Source organism: Grampus griseus (assembly GCF_964374135.1).
Source record: "Grampus griseus genome assembly, chromosome: 4".
Lineage (NCBI taxonomy): Eukaryota > Metazoa > Chordata > Mammalia > Artiodactyla > Delphinidae > Grampus > Grampus griseus.
The window spans coordinates 73,530,920-73,555,698 of record NC_138997.1 but is presented as its reverse complement, the minus strand read 5'-3'; the positions used below and the strand labels follow the sequence as shown (position 1 = coordinate 73,555,698).

Here is a 24,779-nt window from a genome sequence, read left to right as displayed (position 1 = left end):
AGGTAGTCAAAACCAGACAACATTACTCAGGCTCTAGACTTACGAACTGTGCACTCTTCTGGATATTGAAAAATTGAAAAGTTTATTTTTTAATTAAAAACGACCATGTTTGGGCTTCCCTGGTGGCGCAGTGGTTGAGAGTCCGCCTGCCGATGCAGGGGACATGGGTTCGTGCCCCGGTCCGGGAAGATCCCACATGCCATGGAGCGGCTGGGCCCGTGAGCCATGGCCGCTGAGCCTGCGCGTCCGGAGCCTGTGCTCCGCAGCGGGAGGGACCACAACAGTGAGAGGCCCGCGTACCACAAAAAAAAACAAAAAAAAAACGACCATGTTTAACTTAGATAAATGGCTAATGATAGAATTTTTTAAACATATAGTATTTATGGGGCAGAGGAATAATCTAGGCACCCATAACACCCTGAAATCACCTTTCCAGCCCAATTCACAGCGACCCTCAGTCCTGCTTATCTGCTACACAATAATTGTGTTATCTTTTTTTTTCAGTATATTCTGAGTCCCCCTAATGAGATAAATTTAAGGAAATAAAGTATCAACAAATTAGAAAGCAGGATTCTTTGGCTCTTATTTATTCTCACAGATTTGCAACTATCACATTCACTAGAAAATAGTTCAAATCAAACTTGGTCCAAGTTCTATTCGAAAAAGGTGACAAGGACACTTTTAGCAACTCATTTTAGCAGGTTCTCTTGGGGAGAAGTCATTTCCCAGCCACCCACATAACCAGAGAGCAACAACCCAAACGTTCAAATAAAAAGAACTGGAATTTATCAAAAGGGTTCCAAATAATGTATAATGAAATTTGAAGTAAAAGTGAAACATTTTCCCCCAAAGTTTAAATGCCCTTAGGAGCTGCATATATTTAAACATCTCAGAAGGGAGATTTAAACTTTGAGGAGAAATGTAGCTAGACAGGCTCTACCTCAAAAGAGCTGAGAATTTAAAGAACACAGAGGGAACTTGGGATAGGCTCTTCACTGGATTTGATTTTTACTTGAGCACATGTGCATACTTTACCATAGCTAAAACCAGCTGTGGCCGGCAAGCAACTGCCCATCAGCCCAACTGGGTGGCGGAGACGGGACATGAGCCCTGGGGAGAAAAAAAGTCAGCATTTCAGTCCTAGTTACTAGCACAAAAGAAAAAGCCAAATATACTAGAATATAGTGCTATTCCTTAAATAGATCAGGCAAAAAAGCATTCTACAGTTAGTCTGTTTGCTTATTTTTCCCATTAGAAAAACACCTTTCGCAAAATAATATATGCTCATTGAATAGAAACTAAAGAATCCAAGAAAACACAAAGATGAAATAAAGGTCCCTTACAAAATCTTAGTATCCAGAGATACACTGTTATCACTTTGGTGAACATTTTCGCAAAAATTTCCTTATGCGTGTTTGAAACATCTGATATGTTTCACAGCAATGTAAATGTTTTGCTCCAAGATTTTTACACTCAAAATGTAATTGACATGTGTCAATGACTATAAATAGACCTTAATATTATTTCCAAGATTTCACTATTGTAAAATATGCTGTATATTTTTGAACATATATCTGTATGTACCTCTCAAATTATTGCCTCAGGCATAAATTTCTTAAAATGTGACTTCATGATCAAAGAGTGTCTAGAAAGTTTGTACTAATTCATTCAACCACCAACAGTGTCTAAGTGTACCCATTTCCCCATCCTCCTCTTGAGAGTAGTTTATTATTATTTTTTAATAGCATGGTAGAGTAATGAGACTTCTTTTGATTGGGTCCACATGTAGTATTCCATAGAGTCAATTTCAGTTTTTGTTCAACAAACATTTATTATTTATTTCTTCAACTCACATTTCTTGAAAGACTGCTTTGTGCCAAGCATTATCTACATGGTGGGAGACAGCAGTGAGTAAGACAGCGATGGTCCCTACTCTCATGAAGCTTACATTCAAGTGGGAACAGAGAAAATAAAGAAGTACATGCACACACAAGAAGAAGCAGATGATGAGTCGATGAAGCAGATGAAGTAGAGTGGATGAAATACAGCTTCTTTAGAATGAGTGCCCACAGAAGGCCTTTCTGACAAGATGACAGCTATGCTGACATTCATGGATGAGTAGCCATCCTACAAGGATCAGAAGGAACAGCATTCCAGGCAGATGGAACAGCATGTGCAAAGGCTGGAAGACAGGAACAAACTTGGCCAACATAAGAACAGAAAGCAGCATTATTAAGTGCCCAATGTGTGTAAGACACTTCTCTAAGTAGATCCCAAAGATTCCAGAGGACCAAAGATGAAGAAAATGAGGACTCTACACACAGGGGCTCCATCTCAGTGAGGGAAGACAGGCAGAGAGAGGCAATTTCAATGTAAAAGGAGTAAGTTCTGTGATGAAGATACGCAAGGTGCTCTGGGACACAGAGGAAGAGCACCTCGCACATTGTTGGATTCAAAGAAGTCTTCTGTCAGGAGATGATACCTGAGATGGATCTGACAAAAGGAGTCCACATTGTAGGCAGACGTAGTAGCATGAGATGATATTGATACTTAGAGGTATGATGCAGGAAGAGCTATTTGAGCAAAGAGTGAGAGGTAGAAGGGGCAAGAAATTATACATGAGAGGTAGGTTATATTCTGGTTGTGGTCAAGGCCTTGTATGCTTTGCGAAGGAGCATTACATCTTCCTGCAGGTGGGAGGGAGCCATTGAAAGATCCTAAATAAGGGAGTGGTGTAGTCAGATTTACATTTTGATACATCCTTCTGGCATCAGTATAGAGGATGGATGAGGGGAAGTCAACCTTGAAGGCGACAAGACCAGTGAAGAGGCCACTGTAATTATCTAAGTGAACAATGATTAGGGCAGTACACAGGGAGAGGCAGGGACCTCCATGAGACATATATAGGATATGAAATTCATCGCACTTGATAATTAATCAGAAGTGCAAGGAGAATGGATGTATCTATTCTGACTTCCATGTTTCCAGCCCCTGTAATTGGCAAGATGATGATACGATTATCTGATGATGATACACCAGGAAGAGTAAATTTGGAAGGAAAGTAGTAGTATAAGATGAAGAGCTCCATTTCCTCATTGAAGTTCAGGGCATGTGGGATTGCAGGTATCTGTGTCTACCAGGCAGGAGAATCATGCAACTGAAGTATAGTTGATGTACAATATTATGTAAGTTACAGGTGTAGTGTAGTGTTTCGTAATTTTTAAAGATTGTACTCCATTCATAGTTATTATAAAATATTGGCTATATTCTCTGTGTTGTACAATATATCCTTGTAACTTATTTTATACATAATAGTTTGTACCCCTTAGACTTCAATTTTCTTAATGAAGTAGATGGTTAGGCAATTTACTCATGGGCAGTGGATAATACTAGAAAGGGGGTCTTGAGGAGAATGGTAGAAGTTTGAACAGAAAACAGGAAAGGATGCTTACCAGTGACTCTGAAGACCTAGTTGGGGTTAGAGCCCTCATGAAGTTGGGACTCTATAACACATGATCAAAATAAAGAACATAATAGGAATTTCCTTAAGACCCTAACACCTTCCTCTAACTTCAAAGTTTTTGTTTGCCAAATGTTTTTATTCTGTGAATTACTACCAGTGGTTTAGTGATGGTTTGTCTCTCTGATAGAAAAAAAAAAGTCTGTCACTCTCTTTGCATTGTCCTTACTTCTGGTAAAGAGATGGACTGTCATGAGCTAAATTGATCAGAAGTCAAAAACTAGACGGGATAGTCATGGGTTTCAATTCACAGCCTCATCTGGATCCTCCAATGATCTAAGTTGCCTCTTTCTGGAGGAGATGACAGTCATTAAACGCAGACCCCGGAGTCAGTAGGTTCTACGGCTCCAACGGTTTCAAAGATTTCTGTGAATTCAAATCTCAGTGCAAATACTTATTAACGGTGTGCCTTGAGCACAACTCATGCCTCAGTTTCCTCTTCTGTAAGATAGAGACATCAACAGCATCTACCTCATGGATTTCTCTGAAGATTAAATAAATAAATATACATAAAATAGGGTCTGGTCCAAAGTAAGTCTTCAGTAAATATCAACTATTTCTGAGTCCCATGCCTTTCCTCTTATCATCCTTCTTTCTCTTTGTCTTATCTCTTGTCTACTTTCTTTTCTCCCTAATAAACAGCCACCGTAGTTAGAAGTTCTCAAACCCTGTTTTTCTTTCTTTTATTGTTTGATCTAGCTTTAATTTTAAAAGTTATCTGTGTGGTATTTCTTACATTATAAGAATAATTTATATACATTGTAATTTTTTAAAACCCTAGCATAATCTACAAAGCAGAAAATAAGTTTCCCTTACCCCCAGTCTCATTCCCCAGAGGTAAACATTAACAGCTTGTAGTCTGTTATGATCTTATTAGTTTAAAAATTATTACCTAAACTGTAACAGGATTTTTCTATGTATGCACGTATTTCTATATATTTACTTTTCAAAAGTAAGACTATAAATATACTGTTTTGCACCTTTTTTTCTTTACTAAGCAACTTATCACTAACATCTTTTCAGGTCAGCGCATCCTGATCTGCCTCGGTATTTTTTTTTAACGTCACCACCACCACCACTCTGTTTCTTAAATTTTTTCTTTGAAGGAAGGGGAAAGAAGAGCGTGACGAAGAAAACTCCTGATTCTAAGGGTTTCTATCTCTAACCACAAATATGTCCTCACTGGCCCCACTCAGACATGTTGCCACTTCCTCTCTAACCAAACGCCCAGTGACCATCAGGAATACCCAGGTGGACTCACTCCATAAGAGAATAAAAACTTCCTTGGATTTATTCCTGATATTTAGAACCAGTGTAATGGAAAAGTGGCCGCTTTCCAAAAGGGATTTGTTTGGGCATCACAACTTTTCATGAGAAAAATCTAAAAAAAGTACTGCATGTCAAGAAGTCAAAAGAATATGGAAGTTACAGTGGGTTCCAAATTCTATAACACTGAGGTAAGGAGATTCCCCCCATAGGCTCAGAGTAGTCCAGTACAGGTTGGACGAGGGCTGAAGACCAGAGCTGTGGTTGTAATCGTGGTGGAACTTTCTGGAATTCTATATCTTTCCATAGATGATAGGTTTGCAAAAATAGCCATTATTGCAAATTACAGCTGGGAAAGGGGGTTAAATATGCCTCTGGTATATTCAAGTCAAATTGTAACTGTGTAAGGCTGTGTCCTGTGTAAAACATTTTCTGTTTTCCATACAAGAAAGAACAGACAATGAGACATTTAAGGGTAATTTTCTATTGCAACTTTCTAAAGTTAAGAGCAAATTTAGAGGGGTAAAGAGAAAGAAGAATGAGCCTTTAGGACATTTGAAATTTTATTACATTTAGCTCCATGTAAATTTCAAGAACAGATGCATAATGACTAAATGGCCTTTTGCTTCCTTGTCATCTATCATTTTTCTAACCTGGCAGAAATGTAAAAAAAAATCAACCTACCTCTTGCCACCTGACTAGAAAAAACAAAAACGCATCAATGAGGAGGAGAATTGCACAGAAGACAGGTTGTATTTCGACTCTTAAACATTTCTACAGGGATATTTGGTCCTGTTAAGTGTCTGACCAGAGATACATTGCCTCTCTGGGGCCTGGCTCCCCGACTCTCCCAGCCTGAAGTTTCTGACTTACCAGCTGCGTTGTGCTGGTGATACCAGATCAACTCGGGGATTGATTGAAAGAGGTGTCTTTCAGTCACGTACCACTGTCCTGAGTCCTTCCTTTTAATCTGATAATGTTTGATGGTAGCCTCCATACTTCTACAATCAGTAAAATGTGAGTTCATAAACAAGCAAAAGACCACGATGGAACCAAGTCAATCATTAAGCAACAGGACTCCACCTCTAAAACTCATATCCTAGTAACACTACACACTGAAGAGCAGATAGGATTAAATTCAACAGGTGCAACCCCAGCCCAGGAAAATTCCTCAGCTATGGTACTGGGGTCTTAGATTCAAACATAACTTCAGCGAAAGTTGTCTAGGTGACAAGTCTAGTGTCCAAAAATGTACAGCTCGTAATGGACACTTATGAGCATTTATTGAATCAAGTATCAGTTCAATGAATGAATAAATGCACTGTGAGAGATGTGAGACAAAGGAGGGAGGAAAACCAGTATCGGGCGTATTGATGAGCAGGTTTGCTATGGGCAGCTGGGGCTTAATCCCTCTAGGAAGAGATGAGAGTCTGTGGAACATACCTCAGAGTCTTCCCACTAAAGTGCAAAGGAGCTGAAGGGCTTATCCTCCACTCCTCATGGATGGAGGGTCACCTAGGAAGCTAACTCTCAGGTACTTCCAGTCCACCCCTGGGGACCACAAGAACCCGCAGCCAGAGAACATCCTCAGGCAGAAAGAAACAGGAAGCTTTCTGAGTACAAGAGAGCCCTCTGCAGGGTAACCCAGGGGTAAACCAAGGTGAGGAGAGAATCGCACCAGCAGTGTCTTCTACAACTACTCAAATCTCCTTACTTGATGCTTGAGAAAAGGAGATGAGAGAGTTTAAGTAACTTATCCAATGTCACATGCAGAGCTCGTTAGGGGATAAAATTTGAACCAATTAGTTGTCCCAAGTTCCAGGCCAGCAATTTTCTATGTTAGGCTCTCACTTACATTCTCTATGTGATGGTGTCTCCATAACAATGACTGTCCCAGGGATTGCTATTTCTAGAGAGATCAAAATCACAACTGCTTACCTCCCAGCTCTTATAAACACAGAAATGGTGTAGCATCCCAAATGTCTTGAATCTCTGACAATAAATGCACCTTCTTTAGACTGCAAAACAATTCATTCATTTACAAGTTTATTCCTTATTAGGAAGAAAGACAAACATCTCAATAATGAAAACCAAAGCTATACTGACTTACTATAAAAGGATGATACTGTTTTTACAAGTACACACAATGTTATCTCTTAAACCCTTTATAGACTTAAATGTCATAACTATAAAATAAAATATAATTGGGACAAGAATTTGCAATGCATGAGTATTTTAAAACTTTGCTCCTGATTTTTCTAAGAATTCTGCATTTGACAGCCTTGTGCCCCACCATTTAGTTATTTTTGTTCTACTGATCAAGATAATAGATAAAAATAGCTGATGAATAAGAAGAACTCTGAGACAGACTGACAGGATTGTTCTTTAGAGGAAAAGAAACAACATGGTAAGTGGGGGTGAAGGAGGCAGAGAGGAATACATCTGGGAAGATGAGGAATGGAAAGAGAGACCAGAGCTCATGATGTGCATGGAAAGAGAATAGACTTGGGAGAGTCTGGAGAGAAGAGCGAGGACAGCCATTCTGCTTGCTCTAGGGGTACAGGAGAGGCAGAAGGAGAAATGGCAGGAGGGAAGAATATTATAATAAGTTTGATGGTACATTATCAATTGGATCCCCATGGACATTCTTTGGGAAACTCCACTAAAGCTGAAAATTGCTTTCAAATAAGCTTAAAGTTGACTGTTTGGTTTAGTTTGATACCGTAAAAAAAGTTTTCCCCTTATTAAGTGTGCTTACACTCATGAAGAGGAAAATATCTCAGAATCTTGGCAGACCCGTGAAAGCTTACACTTATCAAGTGCTAGTGGGTTGCTTGAGAACTGCACAATCCAAACAGCATGATACGACTCCTCAAGATGAACATAATACATCTTCTCCTTCTCTTTCCAGATGCTTACCAAGAAACAAGCCTCATTTTCTGGTCAAATTTTTTAACCAATAGAAAAGAATAGAGAGCCCAGAAATAAACCCACGCTTATATGGTCAAATAGTCTGTGACAAAAAAAGACAAGAATATACAATGGGAAAAAGACAGCCTTTTCAATAAATTGCAATGGGAAAACTGGACAGCTACATTTCTCACACCATATACCAGAATAAACTCAAAATGGATTAAAGACTTAAATGTAAGACCTGAAACCATAAAAGTCCTAGAAGAAAACACAGGCAGTATGCTCTCTGACATCGGTCTTAACAACATTTTTTTGGATTTGTCTCCTCAGGCAAGGGGAACAAAAGCGAAAATAAACAAATAGGACTACATTAAACTACAAAGCTTCTGCACAGTGAAGGAAACTATCAACAAAATGAAAAGGCAGCCTACTGAATGGGAGTAGATGTTTACAAAAGATATATCTGAAGAGGGGTTAGTGTCTAAAATACACAAAGAACTCATACAACTCAACATCAAAAAACAAACAATTCTATTTAAAAATGGGCAGAGGACCTGAATAGACATTTTTCCAAAGAAGATATACAACAGACCCATGAAAAGATGCTCAACATCACTAATCATCAGGAAAATGCAAATCAAAACCACAATGAGATATCACCTCACACCTGTAAGAATGGCTGTCATCAAAAAGACAACAAATAACAAGTGTTGGCAAGGATGTGGAGAAAAGAGAACACTTGTGTACTATTGGTGGAATTATAAATTGGTGCAACCACTATGGAAAATAGTATGTAGATTCCTCAAAAAATTTAAAATAGAACTACCATATGATTCAGCAATTCTACTTCTGGATATTTACCTAAAGAAAACGAAAGCACTAGTTTGAAAGGATATATGCACACCAATGTTCATAGCAGCACTATTTGCAATAGCCAAGATATGGAAGCAACCTAAGTGTCCATCAACAGACGAATGGATAAAGAAGATGTGGTACATATATATACAATGGAATATTACTTAGCCATAAAAAAAGAATGAGATCTTGCGATTTGTGACATGGGTGGACCTAGAGGGTGTTATGCTAAGTGAAATAAGCCAGACAGAGAAGGACAAATACCACATGATGTCACCTATATGTGGAATCTAAAAAGCAAAGCAAACAAGCCAACAAAAGAAAAACAGACTCATAGATACAGAGAACAAAAGGGTGGTTGCCAGATGGGAGGGGGTGGGAGGGGGCATGAAATAGGTGAAGGGGACTGCATTACAAACCTCCAGTTATAAAATAAATAAGCCACAGGGATGTAATATACAACATAAGAAATACGGTCAATAATATTGTAATAACTTTGTAAAGGGACAGATGGTGACTTAACAGTGATCGTTTCATAATGTATGCAAATATCAAATCACTATGCAGTACACCTGAAACTAATACAATATTGTGTGTCAACCATATTTCAATTAAGAAAGGAAATTCAAATTAAAATGAAAAAATCTAGAAATTAATAAGGAAACACTACATATCAGGACCTCTGTTATATCGGTCAGGCAATACTCAGAAATAAATTCACAGTCTCATTATTTATATCAATAAATGAAAGGAATACAAAATAAACAGATCCAACTCAAGAAGTTAGGTTAAGAATTATAAAATAAACCCAAGTAAAGTAGAAGAAAAGATCTAGAGACTGTCATATAGAATGAAGTAAGTCAGAAAGAGAAAAACAAATATCATATATTAACGCATGTATGTGGAACCTAGAAAAATGGTACAGATGAACCAGTTTGCAGGGAAGAAGTTGAGACACAGATGTAGAGAACAAACGTATGGACACACCAAGAGGGGAAAACCACAGTGGGGTGGGAGTGATGGTGTGCTGAATTGGGCGATTGGGATTGACATGTATACACTGCTGTGTATAAAACTGATGACTGATAAGAACCTGCAGTACAAAAAAAAAAAAAAAAAACAACTAATACTAATCTTTCTTTGGGTTATTTGTATGGAAATATGTTAATATAAATGTTTCAGACATTACATGAAATTTCTAAAAATCTTATATGTTCTGACATAACGATATAAGTCATAATTCTAGTTATTACTTTAAAATGTATATCTCAGAAATAACTAAATTTCCTTATCAATTGCATTATTATAAAAAAAATAAAGACAAAAGCAGAAAATAATAAATTATAAAAACAAAAATATAATACAGCAAGTAATTAAATTCAAAGTCTGGTTGCCTAGGGAAAAAAAATAAAATAGATAAAGTACTACTTAACCTAATCAATAAATAATGGGGTGAATCTATTAAAAAATAAGTCATAAGCATCTAGAAAAAAATTAAAGAATCTTCTTGACTCTATAAAGTACATTTGAAAACTTGAATAAAATGGGTAATTAGCTAGCAAAACATAAAATTTATCAAAATTGATTCCAGAAAAGCTAGAAATCTTACTGGACCAATTGAACTGAAACACGGATAAGGTTTTAAAAGAGCTACGACATTAAAAAGCACCATAGTTACACATTGTGATGTTACTAAATCTTAAAGAAATGATAGATCAATTAAATAATTCCAGAGCATATGAAAGAAAAACTTCTAAATTATACAAAGTGGTTTAACATCCATACCAACAACACAGCAAAGATTGTGTACAAAAGGGAAAACAACTAACCAGTCTTCACTTATATCAATGCAAAAATCCTAACTAGGGGCTACCCTGGTAGCGCAGTGGTTGAGAGTCCACCTGCCGATGCAGGGGACGCGGGTTCGTGCCCCGGTCCGGGAGGATCCCACATGCCGCAGAGGGGCTGGGCCCGTGAGCCATGGCCGCTGGGCCTGCGCATCCGGAGCCTGTGCTCCGCAACGGGAGTGGCCACAACAGTGAGAGGCCCGCGTACCGCAAAAAAAAAAAAAAAAAAAAAAATCCTAACTAAATGTTAACAAACTGAATCCAGTAGAACAATAAAAGAATAATACACCATGACCAAGAGGGATTACATACAAGAATGCACAAGTAATTTAATATTAGGGATTTTATTAATATGATTCATCATTTAATAGATCTGAGGAGAAAAATCTCATCCAACAACTCCATAGATGTTGAAGAAGCATTTGACAATTTCAACTTATATTATCAGGATTTTCTTATTTTTTTATAAAATGGTAATATATGTGTACTTCTTTAACACAATAGTCCTTATTTACTTTAGTCCCAAGTCCAGCATCATGTTTTATGTAGAAATCATTCTAACTAAAACCAGGAAAAAAGAAATACCCACTGTCAGCCCTGGTACTTAATTCTGTTCTGAGATACTAGCCAGTGCAATTAAATGAGGCAGAAATGAACAACACTGATTTAAAATTGTAGAAGAGGGTTGAAATAATCACTGTTTGTTGCTGATAAGATTACATACCTGAAACCCAAGAGAATTGCCTGAAAAAATACTACAAAAATTTTCTGAATTCATCTAAGTCATCAGTTACAAACTAATTCACAGAAATCAAGAGCTTTCAAAAGTAAAAATAACAAGATAAGCCCATTTATAATAGCAACAAAAAGATAAAATACCTTAAAATAAACTTAAAAATCCATGTGCAAGGGCTAAATGAAGAAAACCTTAAAATGCTCCTGAAAAATACAAAAGTATTTGCTTTTTCTTATTAGGTCTTAACTCCATCTAAGATCTGTTTTTGCTTGATGTAGGGATCTAATTTTAATTTTTTCTATATGAGTAATTAATATATGGGTCCTGGAACAAATTGGTCCCTAAACCCCACTGATCTGTAATGCATGAACAATTTTCTCTAAATTAATCTGTAAATTTAATGCAACCAACAGGAAAGTTTTTTTAAATGAGGCAAAGTAATTCTGAAGTTCATATGGACAAAATATGTGCCTCCAGAATGTTTCTAAAAAAGAAGAAAGGAGGCTAGCCACACCAGAGAAAGCTTCAGTGGTTAAAACATTATAATGGCAGAACATGAATAGACAGGCTGATCAATGAAACCATGTAGTAAGTCCAGACACAGTTTTTTGTGTTTATGATGAAAGTGGCATCTCAAATCAATACAGACAAGAAGGACACTTGGTAAAGAAAAAAATTAACTTGGATCCAAACCTCATGATAACAGGAAAAATTATAAATGGATCAAACATGTATACATAAAAAATAAAGTCACTAAAGTAGTCAAGAAACATGGGAATTTTTTTTTTATAACCTTGGAGTGGACAAGGCAATTCTAACCTGACACAAACCCTGAAGGCTTACAAAAATTTGTCTTAAAAATTCAAATACTATTCATGGCAAGAAAAAAAACACAAAGCAAAAATTGGAGAAAATATTGCCACATATCACAAAGAGCTAATTTCCTCAATATAGCTACCTAGGTCCTACAAATTGTGAGGGAAGCATCAAAAAAACCCACAGAAAATCTTGCAAAGGATATGGACAGCTACAGAAAAGGAAATACAAATATATAGACTTTAATATAGAAAAAACTGCTTAACATTCCCAGAATAAGAGAAAAGCAAATTAAATCACACAGAGATGAGATGTCAGAGAGCAAAGTTCCAAATGTTTAATTAAAACGCTTGCTGAAGATGTTGTGGGAAAATAAGCACTCTCTTACATGTCTAAATGTAAGACAGATATATAAATTGATACAACTCTTATAGAGGGCATTGTGATATCTAACAAAATTGGAAATGTGCATTCTCTTTGACCCAGAATTTCCTCCTTTGGTGATTTATCCTACAAATATTCTCACATAAATGGAAAGAAGACAAACGTGTTGGTTACCTACGGCAGGACTGTTTTAATAGTAAAGAAGTATATACTACTTAAATTTCTATGATGAAGGATCGGTTAAATAAATTGTGACAGGGACTTCCCTGGTGGCGCAGTGGTTAAGAATCCACCTGCCAATGCAGGGGACACGGGTTCGAGCCCTGGTCTGGGAAGATCGCACATGCCGCGGAGTAACTAAGCCTGAGTGCCACGACTGCTGAGCGTAGGCTCTAGAGCTCGCGAGCCACAACTGTTGAAGCCCGCACACCTAGAGCCCGTGCTCTGCAACAAGAGAAGCCACTGCAATGAGAAGCCCGCACACCGCAACGAAGACCCAACGAAGCCAAAAAATAATTAATTAATTAATTAATTAAAAAAATAAATTGTGACACATTCATGCTAAGAAATACTATGCAGGTGTAAAATGAATGAGGACACTTTACATACTGATGTGGAAAGATTCCTAAAAGATATTATTAAGTGAAAAAAAGTAACGTACAGAAAAGTATAATAATTATGTTACCATTTGCATAAAAATAACACAAGAAAATATTGATATATTGTACTTGCTTGCATATGTAGTAAATATCTGTGAAAGGACACAAAACAAACTAATAATAGTAGTTTGGAGGGAAATTGATGGGTTGGAGACAAGGATGAAAGAAAATTCAAAGTCCTTCCTTTTGATTTTTGAAGTATAAAAATTTTTTGACTATTGAAATATGAAATTAATAAAATTATAAGATACTTCCATAAATAATTTATGCAATAAATTTGAAAATAAATATAAAATAGGCAATTCCTTAGGTAAATATAAATTAAATCCCCCCAAAAAACGCAAACAGGGGCTTCCCTGGTGGCGCAGTGGTTGAGGGTCCGCCTGCCGATGCAGGGGATGCGGGTTCGTGCCCCAGTCCGGGAGGATCCCATGTGCCGCAGAGCGGCTGGGCCCGTGGGCCATGGCCGCTGGGCCTGCGCGTCCGGAGCCTGTGCTCCGCAACAGGAGAGGCCACAGCGGTGAGAGACCCGCGTACCGCAAAAAAAAACAAAAAACAAACAAAAAAAACACAAACAGAAAAGGAAATTAAATTGTAATCAAATATCTATCTGTTTGAAAATGCAGCTTGCCAGACTATTTTACAAAAGATATATCTAACCTTCAAGAAACAAATAACTTCTATCTAATATAACAATTCCAGAGATTGGAAAAAGAGATAAAAACCCCACATGCCAACTCATTTTATGATGCTAGTATAACTTTTATGCTAAAACCAGACAAAGAGGACAGAAAATTAGAAGCCAGGCTAACTTTGAACTTGACAGGACAAATGCTAAATAAAATATTAGGAAACCCAAACAAGCAATATATTTTAAATGCCTCATAACCAAATAGGATGTAAACCAGGCATATTTTAAAAAATAAAAATTAGAAAATATGTAAATTACAAAAAATATTTTAAGATATAGAGGAAAAATATGTATATATTTAAAATATCATACACAGGACTTCCCTGGTGGCGCAGTGGTTGAGAGTCCGCCTGCCGATGCAGGGGACACGGGTTCGTGCCCCGGTCCGGGAAGATCCCACATGCCACGGAGCGGCTGGGCCCGTGAGCCATGGCCGCTGAGCCTGCACGTGCGGAGCCTGTGCTCCGCAACGGGAGTGGCCACAACAGTGAGAGGCCCGCGCACCGAAGAAAAAAAAATCATACACACTCTTCAGACAGATTAAAGATCTAAATGTGAAAAGCACATCTTTAAAACATTTAGGGCTTCCCTGGTGGCGCAGTGGTTGAGAGTCTGCCTGCTGATGCAGGGGACATGGGTTCATGCCCCGGTCCGGGAAGATCCCACATGCCACGGAGCGGCTGGGCCCGTGAGCCATGGCCGCTGAGCCTGCGCGTCCGGAGCCTGTGCTCCGCAACGGGAGAGGCCACAACAGTGAGAGGCCGCGTACCGCAAAAAAAAAAAAAAATTAAACACATGGACAAAATGGGAACACACCCTTCTACTGTGGTTGCCTCTGCCGAGTGAGTGAGGACCAGAAAGATGAGGGAGGGGGTGGGCTTTAACTGTATCTGTAATGTCTTATTTTGTTAAAGAATGTTATGACCCAATGTTACTATTGATATTTACGATATCTGGGTTGTGGGTATGGGAAGGTTTGCTACCAAATTCCCCATTCTAGCCTTTGTAGGGAGGTCAGACACTTGCCCCATTCTGGTTTCCTCTCAGATGTAGGACCTCACGTAGGACCTGCCCAACCCAGAGATTCAGGCCATATTACCTGTGACCAGCTTGCTTACTGTGGACCTACTTTTCGACTTCCCTTCTCCACTTCTGCCTGCCTGTCATCACACCTTCTTTGTCCATTCTGCACCCACTAATGTATAATGTCACCATGCCAGGCAGATATTGCATTTGCCGCCATGCTCCATTTCCTCGCGGCCAGTGAGGCCAGGCCAGACCTCCAGCCTCTGTCCCCACCACCACCTGAGGCTGGTCTGTGTCCCTCGTGCTCAGCCTGTCCCCCAGCTACTAACTGGACCATCCCTGTGTCCTAAGCCATTACTGGCACTGAGTTTTGAGATACAGACCTGATTCTCGCTCATATTTCTAGATTTCCTCAACATCCGACACCAGGTCATAATGACACAAATACTTCTCACTTACTTTCTAGTTCTGACTGTACATTTACCCACAGTTGATATTTACCGTCAGTTGGAAATTTAAACTATACACAGTTTTGTTTTGTTTTGACCTAGATGAGCAGTTTTGATCTGAGTTTGATATTTTGGCTACTCCACTCTTCCTTTTGTTCCCAAGAACGAAAGTGCAGCCCCGTGTATTTTTCTATATCTGTGTTTTTCATGAGTCTAAGCTAAGCTCAGGAGGGCAGACTATATATTGGATTGTCATTGATGCAAAGGTACACAGGCAATCCAAACAGAGACCCTTCTGGCAGAATGCACTTCAGAGTGAATGAAGGAGTTTTAGTATGTTAGAGTCGGAATCATTTCAGGAGAAAGACATTTCTGAAATTATGGTGAAAATCAATGAAAAACATGATTTGACACAAAGATATCTAGTTTACGACTTAAAAAATGTATAGTAGAGATGAAGCTGTAACAATATTTTAAAACTAAAAAAACAAAACCAGTGAGTAATACAACTCTTTAGTTGGGTAAAGTCTTTATAATGTGCCTCTCTCAGAAATTTTGAAAATATTCACAAATTTATTCACAAATAAATTGAATTACCTCTTGTCTCAAAAGACGTTCTGTCTGATTTCTGGTGATATTTCTATGGTACCACCTGTAAAAGTAATAAAAATAATTTTTAAATGTTATGTTCCATTTCTTTCCAGAAAAAAAAAAAACAAAAAACCCCAAGCTGCTCCATTTCCTTCATTTTTAAAAACTTTCTCCAGAACTGATTTTAGAAAACGGAGTGATTTTTAACTCAGATAAACAATAACGTACTGTAATGTGTCCGTTAGTTTAATACAGTTTTATTGATTGCAAGCCAAGATCTCACTTATTCTATCACATCTCCATTCAACTTTCTGACACACACTTAGTATATAATTTTGAATGATATAACCTCCTGAAAATTCCATAAAAGGTACGTGGTTAGGAAGTCATCATCTTCAATAAACACCTTACAGAGCTTTGGTTAAACAAACTAAAAAATAACCATTTCTTTCCCCTCAGGAACATCTTGTTTACATGCTTATATATGTGTTATGTTATCTTTCTGAACTTAAAACTCACACCAACTTATCTGACTCTCCTGAGTTTGTTACCTTGTGGTAAAGTCAGTGGTTTGATAGCGTAAACAACCAATATACAAATCACCCTGCCCCAATCCCTCACGGGCCTCATGGTGGTCCTCTTTTTCCCCTCGCTTACTAAGCTTGGGCCACATTGGGAATCTTTCCTGGCTCAAACTCACGAAGCCCTTTTCTGCCTCCGACCTTGCTGTTATCTCTGCATGAAGCCATCATTAAATGACTTTAAAATACCAGAGCTACACACAGTGATCGTAATTAAGTAACACTGTAATTTAAACATATGGTTTGGTATAACAACACAATCAGTAGGCAAATGTGGTACAGGAAAGAGAGAGGAAACGGTAGAACAAAGGCGAGAGACAGAAAAATGGAAAAGCTTTCATTTCAAAACAAGATTTTAAAAAGGAGTTAATCTAATTTTACCAGAAATAATATTTTTGTGGACAGTGGAAGGAAGAGTGCATATATAACCATGCAGTAAGTCAAGTGGGGGGAGCGCAAAGGTGGCTGATTGAAACTCAGACCTGCCTTGGAGGATGGAACCTATCTCATCATGTGGACTTCCCCTAACCTTCAATAGTAGAAAGTTGCCACTAAATTAGAATGGTCAGGTTCTTTAAATACTAATGCCCTCAAATTGAAAACAGTCTTTTAAAAAGATGAACCACAGAGAATAGGGGATGATTACAGATGATTCTAATCAAAGTAATATGACTATATGACTACTTACTGCTAGTGGAAACAAGAGTAACTGTGATGTTAAACTGTGCATATCATTCAGTACTTTTTAATGACTATTCATATTGTGGAAGGGAATTTCAAGATGAGTCTGAGACCTCTTGCTGTAGAAAGAAGAAATTCTTTCAAAATAAATGAGACAGAGTTAAAGACACAGGGAACCAGTTTAATGGGGCCCCCCACTGGCTAAGTTCTGAAATATGGGTGCTAAAAGGAGAATGATGATTATAGCTCACTGAAATAACTGAAGCTGTAAAAAGCCAAGACTGCATAATGTACTCGAAAGGGGAGAGATTAACATAAATTGATTTTTTTCTAAATAGTGTTTTTTACCTGCTATTGTGTTGGTGTTAATTTTGTTGCTTTGTACTTATTTATTATAGTGATAAATAAAATAAATATATTAATTTTGACTAAATATAAATTAAAAATCCATCCACGTGGAAGTCATACTTAGAATGACTTCAAAGTAGTAACAAAAGAGCCAGATAGAAGTATATGATGAATTTAAGACCCTTTAAAATAATGCAGAATTCCATCTGCATTATTATAATGATATATGTAAGGCAGGAAAAGATAAGATGAATGCAATTTAGAGGAGGTGGGAGCATGGTATTTCAGAATTTCATCTCTTTAAATCAGTTGGTAAAAATTAGAAGAGTTTTTGTTCTGTTTTGTTTTTTTCAAATAGGTAAGGCTGTAACTCCTTTACTGAGACAACACTGATTATAAAACTTATATTGAGGGGCTTCCCTGGTGGCGCAGTGGTTAAGAATCCACCTGCCAATGCAGGGGACACGGGTTTGAGCGCTGGTCTGGGAAGATCCCACATGCTGTGGAGCAACTAAGCCCCTGTGCCACAACTACTGAGCCTGTGCTCTACAGCCTGTGAGCCACAACTGCTGAAGCCCACGCACCTAGAGCCCATGGTCTGCAACGAGAAAACACCTCAATGAGAAGCCTGCGCACAGCAACGAAGAGCAGCCCCGGCTCGCTGCAACTAGAGAAAGCCCACGCACAGCAACAAAGACCCAACGCAGCCAAAAATAAATAAATAAATAGTAAATAAATGTTTAAAAAATTAAAAAAAAAAACTAACATTGAATGATTTCAATAGAAGCCCCAATACACAGGATTGTGGTGGGCCTTCTACTGACATATTAAAAAAAATCCTGGCTCAAACTCACCAGGATTGGACTCACAGTACGTCCAACTGTGGTTGGGTACAACCATCTTATATATATGTAAGCCTCCCATGTGCCATTCCTAGATTTCTGATCAATAAGTAACAGTATTGTGGTCTTGAGTTTTAGCCCTAGAAACCCTATTAGGTCTGAGAAGGTTAATCTGCTTCACTGAGTGACTTTCTAACCCTGAGAAGGTTAAGCACTCAGTGTAGAGACAATTAGATAAATCAGACTCATATTTCCATAGCTCAGGATAATCAATCTTTGCTATTTAAAATATCTATAATTTTAAGAGAATCTGGCATATCAGGTTTTTGTCTTTGATTTAAAATTTAAAATTAATCTTAAACTTGTTATTTGAAGTTTGAGGGAATTGAACCAATTTTTAAAATGACATTCATATGGATAAGAGAACTCGATTTACCACATATATCTGTTTAACTTATTACACTTCCAGGATCATGTAAGGACTTACAAAGGGGTATTACAATTGCAAATTTGCTGTCAGGCATGTGACGTACAATACTTAAAAAGAAAACTGAATTTATTCAGTTTATCAATGCAAGTTAGATATTTCCAGAAATTTAATTAACTGAGCTTATAAATAGCATGGATTGTTTAAAGACATTTCGTATGTTGAGTATCAATTAAGGTGACTTCTTAACTTTTTTAGATTTATGCGTAGTATATCAAGACTTACAAGTTAAATCTGAAGGCTTACTGAAAACCAGGGTTTTACGTTGTAATATTGATAATTTAATTTCAAACCAAAGTAGCCATAAATATTTCTCTGAATAAAGGTTCCCCTGAAATGTCAGAAGCCCATGTGGACACAGCATTCCTTCCCCCTTCGGCCCCTAACTCCCTCCTGCCCCCTTTAGCCCTCAAGTCACTTCCTCAGAAAGGTCTTCCCCACCCAACACGCTCATTTAAATTATATCCCCTTCCCTCTCCCTGTGCCCCATACTGTTCCTTCATAATACCACAATTTAAAATGATATATTTATTTGTGAATTTGGGGTTGTTTAATGTCTATTTTCCCATGAAGCTGTAAGTTGCATGAAGGCAGGGACTGCTTCTGTGTATTCCGTATTGTGTTTCCAAGGCCTGGAACAGCTAACATCTGGTACATCCTAAGTGCACGATAAAAAAGACTGAACAAATAAATTGACTGGAGGACTGAAGTATCTATGAATGTAGTACACCTGTAATACTAGGCAAGGTGGACCAAACTGTAAATGCCTTACCTGTTCATTTCACAGTTCAAGACGGGTTCGAGCCCTGGTCCAGGAAGGTCTCACATGCCACGGAGCAACTGGGCCCCTGCGCCACAGCTAGTGAGCCTGCTCTCTAGAGCCCACGAGCCACAACTACTGAAGCCTGCGTGCCTAGAGCCCGTGCTCCACAACAAGAGAAGCCACCACAATGAGAAGCCCGTGCACTGCAACGAAGAGTAGCCCCCGCTCGCCGCTACTGGAGAAAGCCCGCACGCAGCAACAAAGACCCAATGCAGCCAAAAATAAATAAAAATAAATAAATTTAATATCTCAACCTTAGTTTCTGATCTGCAGAATGAGGGGCAGAATGATCTGCAGAGTGACTGCTAAGATTTCCATCTTCTAAATCTATAAGGGTAGCAAGAATGTATTTCTAAGCAGAACTCTAGTAACATACCAAATGTTCTTCCAAACTACATTAGCCTACTTCTCAACTTCATTGATTTCTAAAAGATTTCAAAACATGAGCTAAATACAGTAATGTGTCTATATATTAAGTCTAATTTCATTTATGCACAATTAATGCCATTTTTAATTTTTTTAAATGTTTTGACCACGCTGCATGGCATGAGGGATCTTAGTACCCTGACCAGGGATCGAACCCATGCCCCTTGCAGTGTAAGTGCAGAATCTTAACCACTGGACCACCAGGGAAGTCCCCATTTTTTAATTAATAACTTTTCCATTTAGGACATGTATTAAAATAAGTGCAAGATGAGTGTTTGGTTTCACATTGTCACTGTCAAAAATTTTTTTAATTGGCTGTACAAAACAAAAGTGATTTTAAGAAAAAGAAGTTTCTGAATCAACTGTTATAAGCATCAAAGATCTCTTAGGCTAAAGCTGCCAACCGTGTTACCTTCTTTTCCTTACTTTGGTCTTACAGACCAAAACCACTATGTATACTTATAAGCTGCCCACATGTACATAATTTTCATAGATTAACCATAGGACATATTTTGGAGGACACTTACTCGTATATTTCTAAGTTGCTTGGTTTGTTTTCAGTCACATAGTTGCTTGGAATTAAGCCTTCATTCCTACAAAGACAAAGCAAAAATCAAAACGCTTGGCACATTTGTGGCATTATTGTGGCAAAAATCCTTTTAAAAACCTCAAGGATGCAGGGGAAAATCAAATTCATTTGACTACTTAAATTGTTGAAAGAAGAAAGAAAAGTTTTTTCATTTCAACTAAAATCTCTGCATGATAAATACTAAGTTTCTGACTTATAATGTGAATAGTTTAAGACGTTTTCTGACAAAAATCTTTGCAAAGAGGAAAAGGTGTACTTACGTGATCACTGGGACATCATAGTGACTAGATTAAAAGCATACCAATTACAAAGATATTGACTTAATTCTTTTTAATTGCCACAGAGTATTCCACAGAATAGATATTCTAGTTTAGCCACGCCCCTATTACAGCAAAGCTGGAAAGAAATACTTGAACATGCCTTCTTGTGTACAAGTAAAAGTACTTCTCTAAGACAGATACCAAGCAGGGAAACTGCTGGGTCACGGAGTCTGTACATCTTTCAGTAGATACAGTAAATTGCTGTTGAAGGGAAATGTACCAATTTATACACTCATCGGCAGGGGAGGGGTTTCTCTTTTCCTATACCTTCGCCAATGAAATCTGAAATTTAAAATTATGAAAAGATCTCCAAGACATTTTATTGAGGAATACAAGCAAGTTGCAGAGCAAAGCATAAAGTATGGTCAGACTTAGCTAAATTATATCTGCAAACAATACCATATGTTTCAATGAGTGCATTGAGAATGATCTGGACAAGTACTCACTAAATGAATAATGGTGCTTCCTTTTGGGAAAGAGACTGGGTTTGGAGGTGTGGCAAAGCAGAATTTGGGTACTATTTATCACGTATGAATCCAAAAACAAAAAAACTATATTCAGTTATTAACTTTGAAGTTAAAAATTGCTGTTGTTTCTCTTTAAGTCTGAGTCATGCCAATAGGCCACCTGCAGCAGTAGCTAATTACACAGCCCTGAACCTACTAACTTACTGTGATCACTGGGACATCATACCTCTTTTCCCACTGAAAAGTCTCCATCACATGTTGAGACTCAATCAAAAACTGGTAACACAGCCAAATCATCAGGAAAATATAAATAAAGAGGTATGTATGTACTTCTGATGCTTAGACACTTATAATCTCCAAATCTTGACAAGGATCAGAAATCAATGCCAGCATTCTTCCCCAGAAAGCTCACCTACTCCTCAGAATTCTTCTCTACCCAGGACTCCAGTCTGGCATTAGCAATCTATTGCAACGGACACAAAGAAGTCTTATTGCATCCCAGGGTCTTTTTTCTTTCCAATTTAATTCAGAAACTATTGCAATGTTTACTTCTAAAACTAGTCATTGTAGAAATATGAAAATGAATAAGATACTGTTTCTGTTTCTATCTCAGAGCTTAACAGGAAAAAAATTCAAATTGCCAAAGAAAGCATAAATTAGAATAAGAACTTGTATGGTAGGAGCTATCATTCCCATTTTACAAATAAAGAAACAAAAATTCATTAAAAATAGAACTACCATATGATCCAGCAATTCTGCTCCTAGGTATTTATCTGAAGAAAATGAAAACATTAACTCAAAAAGATATATGCACCCCCACGTTCATTGCAGCACTATTTACAATAGCCAAGACGTGGAAACAACCTAAGTATCCACTGACGGATGAGTGGATAAAGAAAATGTGGTATATATCTCTACAATGGAATATTATTCAGCCATAAAAAGAAGAAAATCTTGTCCTTTACAGCAACATAGATGGACCTGGAGAGCACTATGTTAAGTGAAGTAAGTCAGACAAAGACAAATACTATATGGTCTCACTTACCTGTGAAATCTTTTAAAAAATGAAAAATTGAAGAAACAAACAAACAAGCTCATAGATAGAAAGAACAGATTGGCGGTTGCCAGAAGCAGGGGTGGGTGGGGGTGAAGTGGGTGAAGGGGATCAGAAGGTATAAAACTCGTGCTACAGAATAAATATGTCTTGGAGATATAATGTATAGAATGGTGACTGCAGTTAATAGTACCGTATCACATGCTTGAAAGTTGCTAAGAGAATAAATAAAAGTTCGTAAAAGTTCCTGTCACAAGAAAAAAAACTTGTAACTATGTATGGTGATGAATGTTAACTAGACTTGTAGTGAGTATTTCACAATATATATAAATATTGAATCATTATGTTGTATACTTAAAACTAATATAATGTTATATGTCAATTATAACTGAGAAGAAAGAGAGAAAGGAAGGAAAGGAGGGAAGGAGGGAGGGAGGGAGGGAAACAGAGAGGGTAAGTGACTTGCCCAAGGACACACAACAGTACGCGGCAGCATCAGGATATAAAGCCACGTGTACCTAGTTTGGAGAGTCTGCCTGAAATCACGGTGCTATAATGCTCTTTCATACAGATGGGGAGGTGTGGGAACAGCTTCTGTTTCATTTACGAGGAAGAGTTATAAACCTGGATTAAATGAGCCACTACATGGAGTCTATGTCATGCTTCAGAAGTCTTCAGAGAATGAGAGATGAGAGATTTGGTAAAGACTAAGCCATCAGTCTTACCCCAAGCGGTCTCTTGCCTTCCACCAGTGAGGATTACACTTCTCCAAGATCAGGTATTCCTCTGCTCTCTTTAAGGCTAAGTCACAGGGCTCTCTGGGCAGGAAATCATACAGTGCTTTGACTTGGATCTTCTCTTCAGCAAACTCAGAGGGTGGGAGGGGAGGAAGCGGCTTGCGTTTTGATGGCTGCACTCGGCCCCTGTTGGACTGTAAAAACTAAAGAGTGAGTCGTTGTGCTATTGTTTTAGTGATCTGTACTAAAAAAGAATCGGGATAGAGCCTATTTGCCTGCCCCCTCACTTTTCCCAGCCAGCTGCACCAAAGCAGAAGCCCAGGTGGGATAAAGGTAGGAAATGACTAACTATAGAACAACTTCCAGATCCAGCAACACACTCATCATTTTGTAAATTCTCAAGATCACCAATTCTCTTGCCAGCATTGCACTGAATTGTTTTCATGTCACAATTCTTAAAATTTTATTTCCTCCTTAATAGTTTCACTTCAAGGATTTTTCTCTCTTGGAAAAAGAAAAACGGCTCTTCCCTTTCGCGTGCTGTAAGCTTGTGTTTGGGTTTAACACAGTTCCCAAGAAAACTGATTCTCCGCCACTGAGCTGAAAATTAATCCTGGCCTCAAAATGGCAGTAGCCAGGATACATTTTTTCCCAATTTCAAGTTCTGCCAAAATATAGCAGAGTAGTCTATTTTAACTGTTTTTGTTGGTTGGTTGGTTTCTGTCTTTCACTTTCTTCTAGGACATCGATTCACTAAATGTTTACTGAGAACTCATTATGTGCCAACCATGATACTAGGTTCTGGGCATGGCAGAAAACGGTACCTCATGAGGCCCAGACCCTAAAAATGCCACCGTCCTCTACCCCTTCACCCCCATCAAAATGATACTCACTTGCTTCTTACTTGGCAATTCACTGAACCATGGTCTGCGACGCTGCGTGTATTTTTCTGAAAGTTCTTCATCTTTGCTAAGGCTTATTTGTGTCCTCACTTGTCTGACATTGAAAAATAATCATGTTACAAATGATTATTTGTACTCAAGTTATCTATGAATCTACTAGATTATCACAAACTAGTAGAAAAATCTCCTTCCTATTGTTTTTTTTTTTAGAAGACTTCCAAACTTCATTTCCTTGAACAAGGTACTACCTCTCAGAACTTCATTTTTTTTAATCTGGAAACTAGAGATGCTAAGAGCGTATAGAGTTGTTATGAAATAAAATTGAGAAAACATCTCATGTGCCCAATACAGAGTCTGGTGCATATTAAGGGTGTACAATTATAATCATGATAATGAAGATCTTACTCTGTGTCAGGCACAGTGTTTATCATTTTACATGCATCACCTGATTCGATGGTATCTATTGTTATAAGTAGACATGGTGTAGCGATAAGAACATGAGTTCAGATCCCAGGTCTACCATTTTCATAGTGTGGCCTTGGGTAAGCAATGTAACCTCTCTAAGCCTCAATTTCCTCATCTGTATAATGGAGATTGTAAAAAAAAATGGGTGGTTTTGAGAGTCACTTGAGCTAAAATATGCAAACTTCTTAGCACAGTCTGACATATAGAACACTCCCATTAAATGTTGGCTCTTATTATTATTATGATGCGCTGGATTTTATCCTTATACGTCATTTGCTGGGCACCAAAGTGTAAAACGCACTGA

At 37.9% G+C, this 24,779-nt stretch overlaps 1 protein-coding gene across 1 annotated transcript in view; it reads right to left on the bottom strand.

The window, feature by feature from the left end:
• The window catches only part of TXK (TXK tyrosine kinase), a gene marked incomplete at both ends in the record, with an annotated part of 61,431 nt that overhangs the window by 21,522 nt on the left and 15,130 nt on the right, over nt 1–24,779 (bottom strand). The window contains 7 exons of the mRNA XM_082653946.1: nt 1,036–1,110; nt 5,660–5,787; nt 6,725–6,804; nt 15,760–15,814; nt 20,469–20,534; nt 23,097–23,302; nt 24,002–24,104. Of these exons, the coding sequence (XP_082510072.1) occupies nt 1,036–1,110; nt 5,660–5,787; nt 6,725–6,804; nt 15,760–15,814; nt 20,469–20,534; nt 23,097–23,302; nt 24,002–24,104 (713 nt within the window). The remainder of the gene's footprint in view (nt 1–1,035; nt 1,111–5,659; nt 5,788–6,724; nt 6,805–15,759; nt 15,815–20,468; nt 20,535–23,096; nt 23,303–24,001; nt 24,105–24,779) is intronic.